General features: G+C 48.0%; 2 protein-coding genes across 2 annotated transcripts; both read left to right on the top strand.

Annotated features, from left to right (window-relative positions):
• The first annotated feature begins 780 nt into the window (after positions 1-780).
• On the top strand, positions 781-5,609 carry LOC102068948 (keratin, type I cytoskeletal 19). The gene is made up of 8 exons (XM_005494380.2): positions 781-1,350; positions 2,278-2,360; positions 2,719-2,875; positions 3,052-3,213; positions 3,654-3,779; positions 3,879-4,105; positions 4,405-4,550; positions 5,316-5,609. The coding sequence occupies exons 1-8, from the start codon at positions 781-783 to the stop codon at positions 5,339-5,341; spliced, it is 1,497 nt and encodes a 498-aa protein (XP_005494437.1). The 3' UTR covers positions 5,342-5,609.
• A 4,573-nt stretch (positions 5,610-10,182) lies between these two features.
• On the top strand, positions 10,183-15,149 carry LOC102068770 (keratin, type I cytoskeletal 19). The gene is made up of 8 exons (XM_074557435.1): positions 10,183-10,699; positions 11,564-11,646; positions 12,156-12,312; positions 12,680-12,841; positions 13,297-13,422; positions 13,570-13,796; positions 14,266-14,384; positions 14,922-15,149. The coding sequence occupies exons 1-8, from the start codon at positions 10,208-10,210 to the stop codon at positions 14,945-14,947; spliced, it is 1,392 nt and encodes a 463-aa protein (XP_074413536.1). The 5' UTR covers positions 10,183-10,207; the 3' UTR covers positions 14,948-15,149.
• Positions 15,150-19,666: the final 4,517 nt, after the last annotated feature.

The raw sequence follows: 19,666 nt of genomic DNA, 5'->3' as shown, positions 1-19,666 counted from the left end.
CAGCAGGTCCTTCATGCAGTTGACATCAACCTGTGTGTCACTCATCCACAGGGGACACTGAGCAGGACTGAGCTTCACAGTGCAAGCAACTTGACTTCTTGTGTTTGCATAACTAAAGACATTTAAGCCATAAATAGGGAACTAAATCCATGGGGGATTTACCTCAGTGATTTTGGAAATCTCACAATAGAGCAGGTATTCAGAGCTGTGCCAGGTGACCAACATCCACACCACAGTGTCTGTTGTCTGTTCTCTACTACAGTCACAACTGTTCACACTTTTCAGAAGTGAGAAATTCTATTAGTTTTCCATTTTTTGTTTCACAAGCTCTACCATGTGATATAAAAAATGGTTATTGGACTAAGAATAAATACAAATTAATATAAGATAAAAGGCACTTTGATGTTATAAATACCGATGGTTCTTCTTTGTACATAATCTAGGGCAACTTTTTTCCTTGACTTGTTGCAAAGTTTGCATCATACAAAAAGCTGATGACTCATAAAACACTATTTTACTTTTTGGAATAAGCTGCTGACATGTAAAGTATCTTCCTTGTGAACTGGGATTTCTAGAGGGAAACTGCCTATGGGCTATTTAATCTTGGCATAAACAGCCAGACTAGCCAGCCCCGTGGGAAGAAGAAACACCCCACAGGTGACACCCCCTTTGGAAGGTATAAATGGAGACCTGCAGCAGCCGCCAGCCTGCAGTCGGACTCAGTATCACGCTCTGCATCTTGCTTTGGGCTGTGGGTTGGCGCTGCAGCTGGGCCTCGCCATGAGCTGTAGTATTAAGCAGACAACTGGCTCTCTCAGGGGCAGGACCAGCGGCGGCAGCTGTGTGATCGGTGGTGGCGGTGGTGGCGCGGCGCGCATCTCCTCGGTCTCCTCTGGAAGATACACCACCTGCGGGATAGGCGGTGGCCGAGGCTTTTCTGGGAGAAGCTACTGCGGTGGTGTGAATTATGGAGGGGGACTGAGCACCGGCAGCTTGGTCGGTGGGAACTTTGGAGGTGGCTTAGGAGCCACGGTCCTCGGAGGATGCCAAGGCATGGGGTTCAGTGGTGGCAGCGCTCGCTTTGGCGGTGGCATGGGAGGTGGCATGGGGATGGGTCTTGGTGGAGGTGGTTTTTCTGGTGATGGCATTCTTCTTTCTGGTGACGAGAAGGTCACCATGCAAAATCTGAATGATCGCCTGGCCTCTTACCTGGACAAGGTGAGGTGCCTGGAACAAGAGAATGCTGACCTGGAGTGCAGGATCAGGGAGTGGTATGCCAAGCAGGGCCCTTTTTGTGAGCCACGGGACTACAGCTGCTATTATAAAGAAATAGAAGACCTTCAGAACCAGGTAACACCCCCTCCCTGCTGCTTTCTCTCTTGCAAGGCTCTTTCTGGCGCTGGTTCATAACTCAGTCCATTATCAGGAATAAAAAATCATTGCTGTAAAATGCCTTTTGCAAACAGCAATTACAGCTTCTGCCTGTGGAAAGCCCAGGGCTCAGAGACAAAACTGGAGAGTTTGTCTCTGTTGCTGTTATTCATCAGATATATTGAAGGGGAAAATGTTACTTCCTGGAATGCATCTGGATGGGCTCAGTAGTCTTTTTTAATTTAGTTTGTGCCAAAGTGGTCAAATAGGTATATGGCAAGAAGAGAACTAAAAGATAAATAAATAATGGATCACATCAATTTGCCTGAATTTATGTTATTGTCATAGTCTTGCAGAATTTCAGTTAAGCTTTATTTCCTTTTCCTTATTAGTTTACTCTTTCATGTAGAAGTGGGAAATATAGGACATCTAATTAAAACTAAGAATAAAGAGAACATGGCCATAACACATTTAGAATGGGCAATTTAAAATTCAAAATCTTTCCAAAGTGTTTGGCAAATATTTAAGAAGTCAATGCACAAAGAGTAAAGAGAAAAGAATCCAGGAAAGAGACTGAAGAAGATAGGCTCATCATTAATTCTTGAAATAAAACTTTAAATCTCATAAGATTTAGATTTAATTGGCTGAGGTGGATTGTAGCAGGTGCTGGACAGTAATTACGTCTCCTGGACTCTCTGCACCTGAACCATGAATTTTATAATTTTAATGATTTCACTGCCCTTCCCTGAATATCCCTGTGAGTGCTGCACTCCTCAGGTCCCCATCCATAATACCCAGGATTTTAAAAAAAAGAGGGGGAGAAAGAGGGTGTGGTTGCTCCAGGCAATGGGTGTCTTGAGCCCAAGGACATGGAGCAGAGACCAGGAACAAATGTTCTTTTTCCAGATTGTCTGTGCAACCATAGACAACAACAAGATCATTCTGAACATCGATAACAGCAGGATGACAGCCGATGACTTCCGAGTGAAGTGAGTACCTGGGGCTGTCCCCTCCTCTGTCACCCCCCTCACGGCTCTGAGCTGCTCTCCTGTGACCCAGAACAGGCTGAGGCTGTGCAGAAGAATTCTCTCATCCAGTGTCTAATTAGGGGCAGTTCCAGGAGGGGGAGTTTGGGATGCCAAGCTGGTTTAGAGTGGAGATTAAAGGAAGCAGAAGGGATCTGCAGACTGGGAGCAGGGAGGGTTCAGCCAAGCTGCCATTCCAGCACTTCCAGACATTCCATGCTGTCTTTCAGAGGGGAAAGTTTTGGTCTTTCCTGTCAGAGCTCAGAAATGCAGGTGGTGTCAGACACTGAGTGCTCTTTCTTGCTTGCCTCCTCCCTCGCAGGTACGAGACGGAGCTGGCGCTGCGCCAGAGCGTGGAGGCCGACATCAACGGGCTGCGCCAGGTGCTGGACCAGCTGACGCTGTGCAGGTCTGACCTGGAGGCACAGCTGGAGTCGCTGCGGGAGGAGCTCTGCTGCCTGAAGAAGAACCATGAGGAGGTAGGTCCTGCCCTCTCCTGTACAAAGCGTTCACTCCAGTGGGATCCATCGCCCCGGGGTGATGGAGACCATCGTGTGACCCAGGAGCTGTGAAGGTCCTGGGCTCTGAACTTGGCTCCCTCAGTTCTTTCTTTTGTTTTAAACCTGACCTGATCTGATCTGGATGGTGTTTGCAGGAAATGTGCTGTCTGAGGAAGCAATCGACTGGAGATGTGAGCGTGGAGGTCAATGCCTGCCCTGGCCCAGACCTGAGGAAGATCCTGGAGGAGATGAGGTGCCAGTATGAGACGCTGATTGAACGAAACCGCAAAGAAGTTGAGGATTGGTACGAGTGCAAGGTGAGTAAATAATTCCCATAGCTCTGACTTTCCCTGGCTAACTCCCAAGCAATCAGCCTACAGGGATTTATTGCATGTAAAAACCACAAAAAAGCCTGTAAGAACATTTAGCATTTCTTGACACTGACCAAGTGACACAAGGGAGGGACAACTGCCACCCTGTGTCCCTGTAATGGGCTGAAGGAAGCGCTGCATGTTGGTGGGACTTGAGGTATGAATTCTCTACAAAGCAGTTAAGTGGTGAGATGAACTGGAAGCAGCTTTATTAGAAGAACAAGAGGAATGACCAGCCAGGTTTTACACTGCCATTAGGATGAGAGTTTTCACCCAAACCTTTCTCATTTCATGTCTTTGCTAACTTCTTTGCTCTTTCCTTAATACTTGATCCAACTCATACTGCACATTCCCTAAAGCTCTTTATCCTGGACTGGTGATTTCAGATTGAGGAGGTGAATCGGGAGGTTATTACGAGTGGTCAGGAGGTGGAGACGTGCAACAACCAGGTGACTGAACTGAGACGCCAATTGCAAGCCCTGGAAATTGATCTCCAAGCTCAGCTCAGCCAGGTGGGTGATGAGCTGGTACAAACCTCATCCATCTCACAGAAGTCATAGCTAAATGCAGTGTTTCTCCTGCCTGTATTTATGTCCCATATCTCTCCTCAGAGGGACAATCTGGAGTCCTCGCTGGCGGAGACGGAGTGTCGCTACAACAACCACCTTGCTGAGCTGCAGAGCCAGATCACCTGCGTGGAGCAGCAGCTGGGTGACCTGCGGGCAGAGATGGAGTGCCAGAACCAAGAGTACAAGATCCTGCTGGACGTCAAGTGCCGCCTGGAGCAGGAGATCCACACGTACCGCTGCCTGCTGGAGGGCGGCCAGCAGGACCTTATGTAAGTGGGCTTGGGACACACCAAAAAAATACAATAAAATATCTGTGTCCTTGTTATTTCAACATAAGAGCAAAGTGAAGGACCTGCTGAGCTCATTCTCCCCTACTGATCTATTTGGCCTGCCTGGTGTCAGGGTGGTGAACTGCTTCCTCTCCTGTGCTGTTGGTGCCACAAGGAGAATTGCAACATTTTTCTGCTGAAAATGGAAGCAGACTGAGAGCAGCAGGGGTGCTGACCATCTGTAACTCTAGCTTATCTGTTATTTCTGTCACTAAAATGTCATTTTCCTGTCTCCTCAGTCAGCAAGGAGGAATTGGTCAGTCTTCAAGTCTAGGAGGAGGAGTTGCAAGAAGCAGTGGGATAGGAGGAGGAGGCATCATTAGGACAAGCCACACTTACACTTCGTCTGCCCAGATCCCATCCTGTGCAGCTGCGGAGATCCAAGGTAAGAACTGTTCCACTCTAAACATTTCCAGCCTTCTCTGCTCTATCCAGCACTGATGGGCTGGAAGATCTTTCCCATGTAGCTTACAGGTGCTACTTGAAAGTTTTATTGTGGGGCCCTTGGGAAATACAGGACAGGAGCCACAGAGGAGTGGCTGAGAGGAGAGATTTTGGGAGCTGGGACTCTGCTGGGATGCATGAAAATTGCCAGAGGGAAGAGGGATAGAAGGGAGAGGGACAGAGCCAGCAGGCAGACAAGCCATGGAGAACTTGGGGAAAGGACTGATGTGAAATGAGGGATAAAGGAAAGAGGAGGAAAAAGAAAGGTACTCAGAAATCAAGTGGGCAAAGAAAGGGCAGGAATCATGGGAATACTGGCAGATAACTACTAGCCCTCATTCAAAGCAAAACTTCCAGCCAAGCTGAAAAGGAAAGAAGGAAATATAGTGACAGCTGGGCCAGGAGAATGACGTGAGCAGGGACATTGATGTAGCATGGACCCCAATGCCATTCCCTCATCCAGATCGCTGCTGGAGCAGTGTCTGCAGCTTCCACCTTTTGGCATTTTGATGCAGCCTCTGCTGCAGCCAGTGACAGATCCATCTGCCAGGCTGGCAGGAGCCATCAGATCTTCCCAGGAAGGGGCAGTATTTATCTGAAATTCTAAATGAATTGGCTTGTGAAACAATCACGTGTAGAGAATGACAGTGTGGGAAAGAATCTATTTTTGCTATAAACACAGTAATGTTTCCTTTGATCTCTCCAGTGCCTTGCCGAAGGATTTGTGATTAAGCAGAGAAACGAGAATATCCAACAAGAGAAGCCTGAAGCAGAGCTACAGATGAAGAGAGAGAATATTTAGTGCATGTGTCTGCAGAGAGCACGGAGCATGCTCGTCTGTTGCTCAGCCATGCTAAGCAATGTGTCAGAGGGATGAGCAGAGCATTGAGCCACATTCTGCTTTATTTTGCTATTTGCTTTTCAGTCTGTATTGCTGTGTGTGGCCCAGCACCAAGACTATTGCTGTAGTCAGCCAGGGCTATGATCACTTATGTACCTGCTGCTGAAAAATGTTTCTAATAAAACTTTGCTTCTGCCTAATGCAATCAAGAACCTGTGTCTGAAACTGAGTTCCTTTTGAACACCAGCTGCTGATCCATGAGCAAGGGGCACCCAAACCAGTCAGGATCATCCTGCACTGGGAACAAAGCTGCTTTGCCAGCAGGAGAGAGGGGCCTTGCTGATCTGTCCAGCTCCTCCCTGTTGTCACAGCCTGAGGCAGACGTTGCCCATTCCTGTGTGACGCCTGCCCTGACCCCCATGGACAGGCCTGTGTCCTTCCCACACAGCATTGGGTGAAACACAGTTTTAGAAGAATTTTGAAAGTCAGTGATGGAACATCCAAAGATAGTTTGCCTTGGTCCCAGTCTAGTGCTGACAGATCTGGGCTGAGCACTCTCATGCTCTGTCTCCCAGCCGGGGGACTGTTGACGATGAAATCTTGGTGTCCACAACTGATTCCATTTCTGCTGACATGGCTTATGTTCAAACCTATCCCTTTCATTCTATGGGAATCTTCACACTGGAAAAAGGACTGCAGGCAAAAGGTTTATCTCCTCTCTTTTCACACAGGGACTGAGTCATTTACTGGTCATTCTCTGATTGCCAAGAGTTTCAACCTGAACATCGAGAGTGGTTGAAAGATCATCTCTGTGTTAAACACACCTTGTCTGGGAAGCTGCAGAGGGCAGGGTGGGAACTGAAAAGGTGCAGCTTATCAGAGAATAAAATTGAGAAAAAAGCCAGGCAAGGTCTTTGGACACCCAGAGCCACCCAGCTGTGACAGACCAGGCAGGTCAGTCCCTCCCTGGCCTTGACCAGCAGCTGGTGCTGAGCTGGTTTTGTCCTGGCCCTGACCTGCAGAGCAGCCGTGGGCCACGCTGAGCTGGCAGAGTCACTCTGGGTTTGGAGAACTGGCAGTTCAAAGTGTTATGAAGTTGTTTTGAGGATTAAATTGTTGGTCCAGAAAGCCAAGCAGTGGTGGTTTTGGTAGTGGTGTGCCTGTTACAGAGTCACATTCACCTGTGAGATGACCCAGTAAAGCAAAACTCTGGTTTTCCCTTTTCCATCAAAGGCTGGAGATTATGGAACAGCCAGACTCAGGACAGGAGGAGAACAGGTACAAAGACAAAACCACCTCAGGACTGGACATACAGTATAGTGTGGCACACTCTTCTACTGCCAGTTCTTTTATAAAGACACCAATTTCTCTGATGAAACAGAAATTTAACATGGGAGCAAGTGCCTGAAGAAGTTCAACCACTAATGTCTCAGGGAGCAGGTGAAAGGTGCCCTTCTCCTGTTGTGAGAGGCCACAGAGAGAAGATGTTTCAGTGATATTTCTTTATTTCATCTACCACACACTAATAGTATCCATGGGCAAGACAAGATAATGCAGTGCTGGAACACCTGCAGTGACTCAGAGGAGTGGCCAAAGGTAGAAGTTTTTAAACCAAAACAAATTAAGCATTATTTAAAGTTCAGTTCCAGCCCTGCATGAAGTCCCAGACTTGATGCAGAATTCTTTCAGTAGGCATGTATGGCCAGTGCTTCACAAGAGATCAAGAGAAACAAATTGTGGCTATAATGGCAAATTCCCTTGTGTTGGACTCCAGTGGATATCCCTGTTGTTCTCAGAGCTCTGGCTGAGAAGTTAAAAAGTAAATCTTTCCCTTTCCATTCCCACTGTCTCCTCCTGCCTTGTTCAGTGCAAAGACAGACAGTGACATAACCCACTGCTGCCCTTTTTAGCCTCAATCCTTCCCAATCTGAGTGCTCACACTCTTGTTTCTAGAAATACAAAGACACTGCACTGAGACTCCTCCAGTTTGCACTCTTCTGGAAACTCTTGGCTACCTGTGGTATGTAAAAGCTTCCCAGTCTCTCCTGGCAGCCCCAGCTGATTCCCACCAGCTGTGGGCTGGTTCCTCCTCTTGCGAACTGCTACTGACATCTAGCTGCTCCTCCAGATTCCCTGGGCTCATATCAAAGACCTTCCCACCCTTTCCACCACATCCAGCAGGTCCAAAGCATGCACTTTCATAAAGGAGCTGTCCTGAATTCCTGAGAGGTGAAAGAGAACTAATGACACGGTCAGAAAGAGACTCTAATGATCCAGAAATTATGAATATGCCTCTGGAAAGGCCCTGGGGGGTACAGCCTCAGCTTCTGGGACGCTCTGATGTTGTTTGTGGACCTACAAGTTGGGTTGAGTCCTGAAGGCAGCTCAGGAGAGGCAGGTTGTGATTAACAGTTCCCCAGCAGAAAACACCCTGGAAACGCTTCATTTATTAAAGAGCTGCAAATTATGGAGCTGCAAACATTGGAAGCTACATTTCCATAAGATTTTCCTATTTCTTTGTGCTGATGAGACAGGCCCAGGAAGCTCATGAGTTCAAATAACTGAATGAAAACATGAGGGAAAGCTTAATTTAAATTTTTAAGGAACAATTACTTAGTTTTGTCGTAGTGCCCTCATTTCCTGGAGACAAACAGGATAAATAACAAGACAGAGGGAAGTGTGTGCAGGAGAAGCTCTGGGCACAGGGGGTTGCTGCAGGCACCCAGAGCTGTGAGGGGCAGAGGGGACCGAGTGTCTCTGAGGAGCAGGAGCATCCCCAGCCTGCAGACACCCTCCACTCCCACGGAGCACAAGTCATCCCGTGTTTCTGCCTGAGCTACACTGATGTGCCCGGTGATAACTGCGGGGCTGGGGGAGGAATGTGTGCTCACTCAGGAGATGCTGGCTGCACGCAGCTGTTGGGAAATTCCTGAGGAATCATCCGCAGAGCAGGCGAAGCTTCCAGCGACGCAGCTTTCAGCAGTTTCGGTTTGCTCCTGCCACCACACCCTGACTCCCAATTATCTTCTCCAGTCCTAGCAATGAAATCTGGTGATTCTTTCCTATACGCAATAAACTTTATTTGAGCTTTTAGCTGTTCTGAGCTTTATTTCTGTGTGGTTTTGGGCCAGAGGGAGGCCCAGTGTGTCAGGGAGGGTAGGTTGATGTGCAGGCCCTGTGTTGGGTCCAGCTGCAAGTAAATCACTGTGGGAAGCCTCTCCTCACCTGTCTCCAGCCTGCTGGAGAGATCACTGGAATGCTTCTGCCTTTCATGGCATGGATAAGGAACATCCAAGGAGGCAAAGAAAAGGGGAGGCATCTTTTTAACAGAAATAAGACTAAGAGCAATAAAATGATGGGTAAATCCATGGATACTGGGGAAAGTCAGCCCTTCATTTACCTGCCATAACAATAGCTATTTCAATCCACAATGCTGACACTGAGGGAGGATTTCAGCAAGAGTTTGAGCTCACTTTTCCCTGGTGAAGGAGATTTGGAGAATTTCTTACAAGGAAGAGCTGGGTTCAGAAAGCCATGGAATGCCTGTCCCTTGCTCCATGGCCACTGGAAAGGGGCTCCCTAGGGAGAAGGCCAGTGCTCTGGAACCTCAGCAAAACATCTCACGAAAAGAGGCTTAGCCTGAATTTTGATTACAAGAGTGTGAAAGGATTATTACTTTTTATTTTCTTTGCTTAAGTAAGATCTGGAAACATTACTGATAGACAGTCTCTAGTTTGTACCAAATCCAGATTCTCCAGCCCAGGCAGAACTCCACAGGGCAGTGACTGCTCTGCAGCTCTATCAGCAGTTCTGTCTTTATATGTCCCAGGACAGCAATCCCAAAGCTCTGATTAAAATGCAGCATGTATTGACAGAGAAATTGGCCATAGGATGTTTCCACTCCCATCCAGTGTTTCAAACCCACCCTTTCCCAGCAACAATAACAACCCATAATGAGGAGAAGTGCAGGAATTATCTTTCACTGAACAACAGGAAATACTTAAAGCACTTTTACCTTCCTTTACACACTCCACATAATAAAACAAATCCTTTGTGGATTACTGGAGAGCCACAATCATGTATGAAGAACCTTTCATCCGTGCCCATTATGAGTTCCCTCCTTGGTCTCACTTGTCTCACAGCAGAGTGTTTCAGATTTGTCATCTTGGCAGTGGAGAGATTTAAAGGTTAATCTCTGTGTCTCTGATCTTTCCAGAGTTCTTACATCATTCTTCATACATCACTCGAAAAGCAAACTTAGTATTTCTTCTTTCTTTTTCATCTTACATATTCCAACCTCAGCACCTTGCATGAAAACTGCTTATTCAACTCAAAATAAAATGAAAATAAATTAATGAGAGATAAAGACCTCTTTGATGCAATAACCTTTAATGATTTCTTCCTGGTATGTAATTTAGGACAGTGTTTTTCCTGGCTTAACGCTGTAAGTTTGCATCATAAACAAAAAGCTGATGATTCATAAAACATTATTGCTAATGTATTTTTGAAATTAGCAAGAGACATGTAAAGCATCTTCCTTGTCTACCAGGCTTCTTGAAAGGAAACTTCCCTTTGAGAAATTATTCTTGGCACCAATGGCTGGAGTAGCCAGCCTTATGGGAAGAAGGAGCAGAGGTGACACCCACTGTGGAAGGTATAAATAGGGATGGGCGGCCAGGGCCAGCTCGCAGTCTGATTTCGTATCAAGCTGTGCATCTTGCTTTGGGCTTCTGCTTGCATTTCCCACCGCTGTCGCCATGAGTTGCAACATTAAGGAGACCATTACCGTGTCTAGCAAAGGCAGGAGCAGCGGTGGCAGCTGCATCATTGGTGGTGGTGGTGGTGGAGCACGGATTTCTTCCTTTGGCATAGGCAGTGGCAGAGGTTTTTCTGGAAGGAGCTACTGCGGTGGAGTGAATTATGGAGGGGGACTGAGTGTTGGGAGCTTGGCTGGTGGGAGCTATGGAGGTGGCAACTGCTATGGCAATGGCCTCGGGTTTGGCCTCGGAGGCGGTGTGGTTGTTGGGGGTCTTGGTGGCGACTGCTTGCTTTCATCCTGCGATGAGAAGGTCACCATGCAGAACCTCAATGACCGCCTGGCCTCCTACCTGGACAAGGTGAAGTGCTTGGAGAAGGAGAATGCTGAGCTGGAGTGCAGGATCAGAGAGTGGTACGCAACACAGGGCCTCTCCTGCGAGCCCCGCGACTACAGCTGCTACTACAAAGAGATTGAAGATCTCCAGAACCAGGTAAGCCCCCCTCAGGTTGTTCCTCCCCTTTGGAAAGCTTATTCCTGAGTTTGTGTTTAGAACTTACTGCAGTTGTGGGAGGGAACTCTGGTGCTTGTGAATGTCTCTGCAAACAGAAATTTTGGCAAATTCCCCTATGACATTGCTGAGTGTGGGTGCTGCAAGGTGGTATGAGTGTGGGGGAATGCTCTGAAAGAGGAAAAGGATGGTTTGGTACATTGTATGTGACTATATAATTGCAAATGTAACCGATGTACTCGGAGAAAATATAGTGGTGTCAGCCTCACAGGGAGAGCAATGCAAACTAAGGGACAATAAAAACATACACTTTGAATGTTTTGTCAGACAATCAAATGAAAGATTATAAATCTCTAGATGGGAAAAGCTGAGAATTGAAACTGATTGTCACAGTGACAGAAACAGCCTGACATTAATAAGTCCACAATGAAATGTATGGCAGATCTTAAGGCTTAAAGACCCCTTCCCTCCATGCTCCCTGAAAGTCCTTAAATCTGAAGGCCAGAACATTCCAGCTTGAATGTCAGTTGAGATTTACAATCTTAAGGAAGGTTCTTTAGGTTTATTTTTTGAAGCATCTTTGGAACTTGCCTTCAGATCTTGAAACTGGGAAGTCCCATCCCACAACTCTAATTCCCAGCTCTGTGTGGTTGATCTCCTTTCTTCTGTGAGTAAAGGAGGCAAAGCCACCTCCTTCAACTTCTCTGCTTAAGGGACAAGTTTACTTATGTAAGAAGGTAACAGAAAAAGGAAAATGTGAAGGGTACCCACCTAAATGCAAAGCAGAAAAACCTATAGAGTAGAACAGCAGAGAGGAGACATCTCTCATGGTTTGCTGTTTTCCAGATTGTCTGTGCAACCATTGATAACAACAAGATCATCCTGGACATTGATAACAGCAGGATGGCTGCTGATGACTTCCGTGTGAAGTGAGTGTCCCTCTATGAACCTGCTGCCTCCCCCCCGCTCCTTTCCCCCTCCCTGGGAGGCTCAGAGCCCTAATTACAGAGGCTCCAGACACGTCTCCCCACGCCACTTCGGTAGGGCAGGATGATGAAAGGCATTTTGCTCCTGGTCACCAGCCCTCCCTTAATTAGTGTTCTTGGGTAAAACATTTAGCAACGGCGTTTGTGGTGAGGCTGGGGACAGGCAGCTCAGGGAGTGGCTCATTTTCACCCCAGACCAGCACAGATGGGATCAACAAAGCAGAAATGCAGCTGAGTAAGTGATACCAAATATACAGTGAGCAGGAGCAGGGGGAAAAAAAAGCCACAAGGAAGAAAAGCTTAACAGACGTGAAGTGGTGCAGAAATCCAAGGCATGCAGAAATCCAGCAAAATGCAGGTCAAAGCATGGAGCTGGGGAAGGAGATCCTGGCACAAACAGAAGCCATGTGGGACGTCCCCATCCTGAATCTGTGCTTTATGTCCCAACCCAGGTACGAGACGGAGCTGGCGCTGCGCCAGAGCGTGGAGGCCGACATCAACGGGCTGCGCCAGGTGCTGGACCAGCTGACGCTGTGCAGGTCTGACCTGGAGGCACAGCTGGAGTCGCTGCGGGAGGAGCTCTGCTGCCTGAAGAAGAACCATGAGGAGGTAGGTCCTGCCCAGCCCTGCATCATGGCCCTGGCAGAAAGCTTTGCCACTGTGCTTGGAATGTGAATTATCCACTTTCAGGCCACAGCTTTCCCACCGAACTCTCTGGGGCTCAGAGCACTCTGCCTCAGAAGGGAAGGGAGATCTGGCAGGGGCTGTGCTTGTACTGGGAATGCCAGAGGGAAAAGCTGTTGCTGACTGCAGTGGATGAAGAAACAAATTAGCCAACAGATTCCCTGGAAAAACACTTGCACAGCCACAGCAGGGAGGAAGGTCTCACAGCCAGGGCAGTTCTTGGCCACTGAGATTTGCTCATCTGTGCTGCCTTCCAAAAACCAGTATGATCTGATCTGCGATTTATTTCCAGGAGATGAGTTGCCTGAGGAAGCAATCAACTGGAGATGTGAGTGTGGAGGTCAATGCCTGCCCGGGACCAGATCTCAGGCAAATCTTGGAGGATTTGAGATGCCAGTATGAAACACTGATAGCGCGCAACCGCAAGGAAGTCGAGGATTGGTACGAGTGCAAGGTAAGCAACAAACCAAACTTGTGCTGCAACCCAGACTGACACACACAGCCCCGGGCCCAGGAGCCTTTAGAGACCAGACATGGAGACAATAAGCAGTTCTTCCTTCTCAGTGAAGCCCAAGAGCAGCACTTATTATACCTTGTGTTCCACAGGAGCCACAGGCCTGTCTGACTAGTTTGTTATGTCCCATCTGAAACAGCAGCATTTGCCACAAGGCCTTGTGGTGTGTTGTTGGAACAGAGATATTCCACATTTGGATTAAAGCGATTTAATAGCCACGAGGTTAATGGGATTTGTAAAAAGAACAAGCAGGGGAGCTGGTAGGGAACACCCTATGCACAGAGAACCTGCCTTGCTCCCTGTTTCCTTTTACTCACCATGTTCTGCTCCTGTAAAAGCAAATCCAGCTTACTCAGATATGCCTAAAGCTCTTTATCCTGGATTGGTGATTTCAGATTGAGGAGGTGAATCGGGAGGTTATTACAAGTGGTCAGGAGGTGGAGACGTGCAACAACCAAGTGACTGAACTGAGACGCCAATTGCAAACCCTGGAAATCGATCTCCAAGCTCAGCTCAGCCAGGTGGGTGATGAGCTGACTCAGCTCCAACTGGTCACTGCTGGGTTTCTCAGCAGAAACCAACCAGCACAATGGTGGAGAATGACTCATTCATTTTTTGACTGGAGGGTTACACTAAAATGGTTGTTGCTTTTTTGCTTATCTTATCAGAGAAATAACTTGGAATCATCTCTGGCTGAAACAGAGTGCCAGTACAACTCTCTCCTCAGTGAGCTACAGAACCAGATCACGTGTGTGGAGCAGCAGTTGGCTGAAATAAGAGCAGAAATCGAGTGCCAGAACCAAGAGTACAAGACCTTACTGGACGTCAAGTGCCGCCTGGAGCAGGAGATCCAGACCTACCGGTGCTTGTTGGAAGGAGGACAGCAGGACCTCATGTAAGTACCTCTCCAGATCCACTAGAGAATAAATGAAAATGTCAGGGATCTGCATTACAGATTGGGTATCCAGCCTGATCTCCAGTCCTGCTTAAGGCTTTCTCTGAGATGAAAAAGTTGCCTCATGAACAATCTTCTTGTGATTAACATGTCAATCAGAACTAAATGTCAGTGCTTGGGATCTGCAAAGTAGAACACCAAATCTGTTAACTGCTTGTGACAACACTGTCACTCCTGGCATTATGTCAGCATTGGTGACAGTCCCTTTCTTATAGTGAGTTGGGTGAGAACTGTCCATGCCAAGGGGGAGCACAAATGTAGAGCAACTCTGAAAGTGAAAGAAAATGTGATGTAAAATACTGTAATGCCTATAAAGGCCATAATTTGAGACACTGTGTCAGAAGTCAGTCAGCAGTGACATGTAAAGTTCTAAAATTCCCTATTTCTCTCACCTAATTTATCCCACTAGTCACGGAGGAGGAATGGGAACTGGTGGAGGGGTCATTAGGACGAGCCACACCTACACAACAACTTCAGGTGCCCACTGCCAGGCCCAGGTCCCACCCTGCAAGACTGGAGACATACAAGGTAAGTGTTGTAAGGGCTGCATTTGCACAAAAGGAGAACTGGCTTTGTTCATTTCCTCATGCACTGAGGCCAGGAGACAGCACATTCCTGGATGTGTCATTGGCATCCACTCAGAGTCACTGTGCTGCAGGGGGGATCTGATACCGTGGTGGTGTCACTGAGAAATGGGTTTAGAGAGCTTGGACTGAACATGGCATAGAGGAAGCAAACAGGAGACAAAAAGGAGCAGTAGGATGCAGAGGAGAAGGCCAGGGAGATAAAGCATGATGGGAAAATTTGGAAGAAGATGTGAAGAAAACAGCCAGAGCTTAGCAAAAGAGTCTGGAAAGAGTGAAGAGTAAACCTATAACTTTACAAGTGAAAATTCCCATTAAAGCAAATTATTTAGGGAATTTCTGGAGCTTCCTGGGTTGCTGCCAGCTGCACCAGCTTAGCAGTACATTCCAGAAACAAGGGCACCACCAGGATCTGATATCTGTTATGTGAAGGATTTTACTTGTGTTCCAATCCAATAACACTGCTGTGTTTTCTCTCCAGTGACCTGCAGGAGAATTTGTGATTAAGGAGAAACGGACTGGAAGGTGACAGGGAAACCCAGAGAACAGTCCCTGCTCACTGCACCCTCTGTGCAGAGAAAGTAGAAGTAACTCAGTGATGCTTGGCCACGTAGCTAAAGGGGGTGTCAGGAGCCACCTCCTCTGTTCTGCTCTTCTGTTCTGCAATGCTGTAACCTCTAGAAGTTACCTGAGCTAGTCAGGTCACTTATGCACCTGCTGGTGAAAAATGTTTCTAATAAAACTTTGCTTCTGCCTAATGCAATCAAGAACCTGTGTCTGAAACTGAGTTCCTTTTGAACACCAGCTGCTGATCCATGAGCAAGGGGCACCTAAACCAGTCAGGATCATCCTGCTCTGGGAACAAAGCTGCTTTGCCAGCAGGAGAGAGGGGCCTTGCTGACCTGTCCAGCTCCTCCCTGTTGTCACAGCCTGAGGCAGACGTTGCCCTTTCCTGTGTGACACAGGGGGAGTCAGAGAAAGAACAGTGACAGAAATCCCCAAGGCTCAGGCAGGTGTGTATCCACACACAGGTACCACCTGAGCAGCCATCTCTGGTGCATATCTCCAGATGTGTCAGGTGTTAAACTGGGAGATGTGCTGGTGCTGGGGAGCACGATATCTGTCACTCACATCTCACCAGGTGTCTTCTGGCCCTGCCTGTCCCCAGACTCGTGCAGTGTGGGAATGTCCAAGCAGGGGGATGCTCCTGGGCAGAGCAGCCTCACCTCCGTGTCAAACCAGTGCCCGGGGAGGGGACCCTGCCAGCAGGGCAGCAGATATCCTCAGCTCCTCTGCCCTTCTGACAGCCAAGGGGTGGTTGGACTTCCACAGCTGTGCAGAGACACCCACAGGACAGAAAGAGCTGATGGCCTGGAAGCCGTGAGCTGGTTTTGTACCTTATGTGACCTGCTACAAAGATTTCTCACACCTAAACACGTATGGAATATTTTGGACTCCTTTGTTGAGAAATTAAAAAACATTTGAAACATAAAGGCAAATTCATTTCCCCAAGTCGCGCTCCTGACTGCGCCACACGCGTGTAAAGGAGCGTTTCTGAGTCTGCTGTGGCCGGAATAAGCCGGGAGCAGAAAGCGGCAGAGGGAGGGCGGAATTTCGGCAGTGAGGAAGCGGAGAAGGGACAAGAGTGATCCCTGGCGGCCGGGAGGCGCTCCCGACCGGAGATGCTCATCCCGACGGGGAAAGAACCAGGGATCCTGCCGGCAGCGCTGCATCTTCCTGGGCTGGGCCAGGGTCTCCTCCTGCTCTTCCCAAACTCGGATTTCTCCCTTGAACAACGCCCCGGAGCTGCTGCTCGCTCCTCCCAGCAGAACAGCGTGAATCAGATCCTCCGTGAGCGAGAGGCAGATGCTCATCGAAACTAAAATCCTGGGAATTTGGCATCTGACTTTTCACCTTCTGCTCCATCGGCACTGCCCCTCTTGTACCACAGAATGAAATACCAAACTGAAGAACCTGTGAAAATATTTACACTGGGTTGGGTTTGGTTGTTTTTCCCAGAGGAAAGAGAAATTTAAAATACCTATACTGGGTTGGTTTTATTTTATTTGTTTTCCCCAGAGACACTGAGCATGCCTGAGAATACAGGGCAAAACTAGGCAATCCAAAAAGTGCCCAGTTTGGACCGAGTCTGAAGCAGAGGTTTGCCATTAACACTGTATTTCTGTATTTAAAGTCACCAAAAAAAAAAATTAACAGAAGCTGGAATAATTAGTAATCTTGACTGCAAATGCTTCTTGCGTTGAAAAACATGCAAATGGAGAAAGTGCCTGGGAAATCCTGGCACTTCCCAGCTCTCTCCATCAGGTGTCAGCTGTTCCCAGCTGGCAGATGCCAAGGAAACACTGACCTGTCAGCGTCCTGGTGCCGAGCCCTGTCCTCTCCCCAGCCTGTCCGGTCCCTGCTCTGCCCCAGTGGGCAAACACTGTAACCTGAGACCAAGGTCTGAGACTGCTTGAAGCCGAGCTTACATTTTCCTAAGGGGCCCAGAGACGCTAAATTAAATAAGGGCTAATCCCGACTGTGGCTTAGTGGAAGTAGTTGCTGTTAGCCTATCCAACAGAAGTACAATTATATGTGATTAAAATGATATAAAAATGCATTGATCCACCACCGTCTGCAGCAATTTCAGCCACTGAGCCCACGCTGAGCGATCCCGACACATTGTACGTGTCAGCACACATATATTTTGAGATTTTTTTGGAGATGCAGGATGAATGACCTGCGCTGCTGGTGCTCTCTAGAGGGCACTCGGCTCCTGCAGCAGAGGCAGCGCTGGGGGCTCGGCTGGTCCTCTCCCAGCCGAGGGGGATGTGCTGGGGACACCCCAGTGCCCCAAACACAGCCCTGGCATACTGCTCCAGCCCCGTCGGAATTCAATGGTCACACTCTCACGAGGCTGCTGTGACCTGGTTTTGTGTGGGACTGCAGGGACGGCGCAGGGGTCCCGGTTTTGTGTGGGACTGCAGGAGTCCCGGTTTTGTGTGGCACTGCAGGGATGGCGCAGGTGTCCCCCTGCCTCCCGCGCATCCCAGGTGTGCTCCCGTGCGGGGGTGGGCGGGATGGGCGCAGACTGAAACTCGCTCACCAGTTTGTTAATACCTGTTTGTTTTCCAAACTGCACCGGAGTATTTTGCATTGTGTCGTTAGTGGGAGCACAGTGAAAGGCAGGGTCTCCTCACGGGTTGTAAATGTGCCTGTAAGGACGCTTTGCTAATTGAGGGTCTTGCAGCTGAGACCCTAGAGAGAGAGCTGGGCCAGGGGCTGTTTGGACCCACAATGAAGCAGCTCCAAACCAAAGGGTTTGTGCTCTGAAAGTCTCTTACAGCTCTGACTCACCTAATTACTGTTCCTATCACAACCACCATCTCTCTGTTGGGTGGTGGAGCTTTTGAAGGTGCTCTTTAATGTTTCATCACTGCTCGGCTCTGCAATAGGGAATGAGTAACAGATCAGGCAGAATGTGGGCAGGAATGATGCTTTTCCTAAAGGAGGGATGTTGGCTGCACTGGACTCTCCCACTGCCCTTCCCAGAGGGCAGCAGGTCACCTGTCCATGCCAAGCCCAGCTTTAACTGAACGTGCTGCATTGGGACCATTGGACACAACAGGACAGATTCCAGGGATGTTCCCTGTGACCACACACCTTGGGGTGTGGGTGGACACCAAGATTACACCCTGTCTTGCAGAATAGTCCAGGAGAGGCGGGACTTTCTCACTTCAAAACAGATATTTTAAAACCCTTCACTTACAAAGAGCCTAAATATTTTTTTGGCATAAGGGAATCACAGGATTATTTAGGTTGGAAAATCCTTCTAAGATCCTCGAGTCCAGTCCTTCACCCAGCACTGCCAAAGCCACCACTTGCAGATGATTTTCACAGAATAGCACTGAGATCTAAAACAATACTGTGTGCTTTGGGTTGTGGGAACAAACCCAAGCACTCTGGTTAGGAGCCCCATGCCTGGAGAAGTATGAGGCACCATCTTTTGACAGAATTATTTCTAATTATGAAAACACATTTATAGAAAATCACACTTTTCACGGGAAATTGTTGGAACCGAGCATTTTCAACCTCAAATATTTCTGGATGGAACTGTTGCCAGGCACCCACAGCTGTGTTAGTGGAGGGACAAAAGATTCCAAACACATTGTACCCTCACTACAGAGTGAGCAATTATGAATTGTTGGGTAGGAATTACTTTTTGCTTAGAACTCTCAGTTAATCCACTATTGAAAGAATAAATGTGATTGAGCTCTAATACATTACAACTGATCTAAATCAGATTTTTCCATTTTCAAACATCTAGCTTTTTATTGGATAAGAAAAAGATTCTCATCATTTAAATTTTAATGGGGAAGAGAACAGCTTAATGTTATGTGTCAGGCAGCTGGAGCTCACTGGACTGAAGAGCAGAGTACAAACAAGAATGATGTTCATCCTCAAACACAGTCACACTGCACAAGCTGGCTTTCTTTTCTATTATGGAGAAATCCTATGGGATTACCTGGTGATAATAAAACTGCCTGATGATCATATAATGGGAATTATTTTATAACATATAATTATGAGAATGAGTCATATTCCCCAGGTGAATATTTCATAGTTTTTCTCTGTGTAGCAGCATACAAGAACTGAATTTTCCAACAAGACCTGACCAGAAGCAGAAAGGATGGAAAACAATCCCAATGAAGCACCAAAAAGGGGGACAACAGTTCAGTTGTGACCCCACAAATGTGCTCAGCAGCCTCGGTGGTTTCTCCCAAATACAACAGTGTGGGGAGGGTGTGGAGCTGGGGAAGGTGGTCCTGGGGGCTGAGAGGAGCTGGTGTGTGCTCAGCCACAGCCCCAGCCCCTTCCTGCTGCCACACTGCCAAAGGAAAAAAATTCTCCTGCAGCCTCTGCTTCAGCCAATCTGGGCTGTGCAGAGCACAAGAGAAGCCGGGCATTGAAATGCTGATGAATTCCTGCCGGTGCTGGGTGAGCAGCTCAGGCTTAAATAGTCCATCCTCCCCTTTGGGCAGGAGCTCAGGCTTAAATAGTCCATCCTCCCCTTTGGACAGAGTTTGTAATTGTTTCATCACAGGCAAAGGGAGAGGCCTCATTGAAACAACTGTGGAGCCATCTGCCTCCTCCTCCTTCTCCTCCTCCACATCCACATCCCCCGAACTCTCCATCCTCCCATCCCAGTTTCTGGCTCTGCTGCAG

The sequence above is a fragment of the Zonotrichia albicollis genome, chromosome 23 (assembly GCF_047830755.1).
Source record: "Zonotrichia albicollis isolate bZonAlb1 chromosome 23, bZonAlb1.hap1, whole genome shotgun sequence".
Taxonomy (NCBI): domain Eukaryota; kingdom Metazoa; phylum Chordata; class Aves; order Passeriformes; family Passerellidae; genus Zonotrichia; species Zonotrichia albicollis.
The sequence above is the reverse complement of the archived record's forward strand: the minus strand, read 5'-3'. Positions and strand labels throughout refer to the sequence as shown.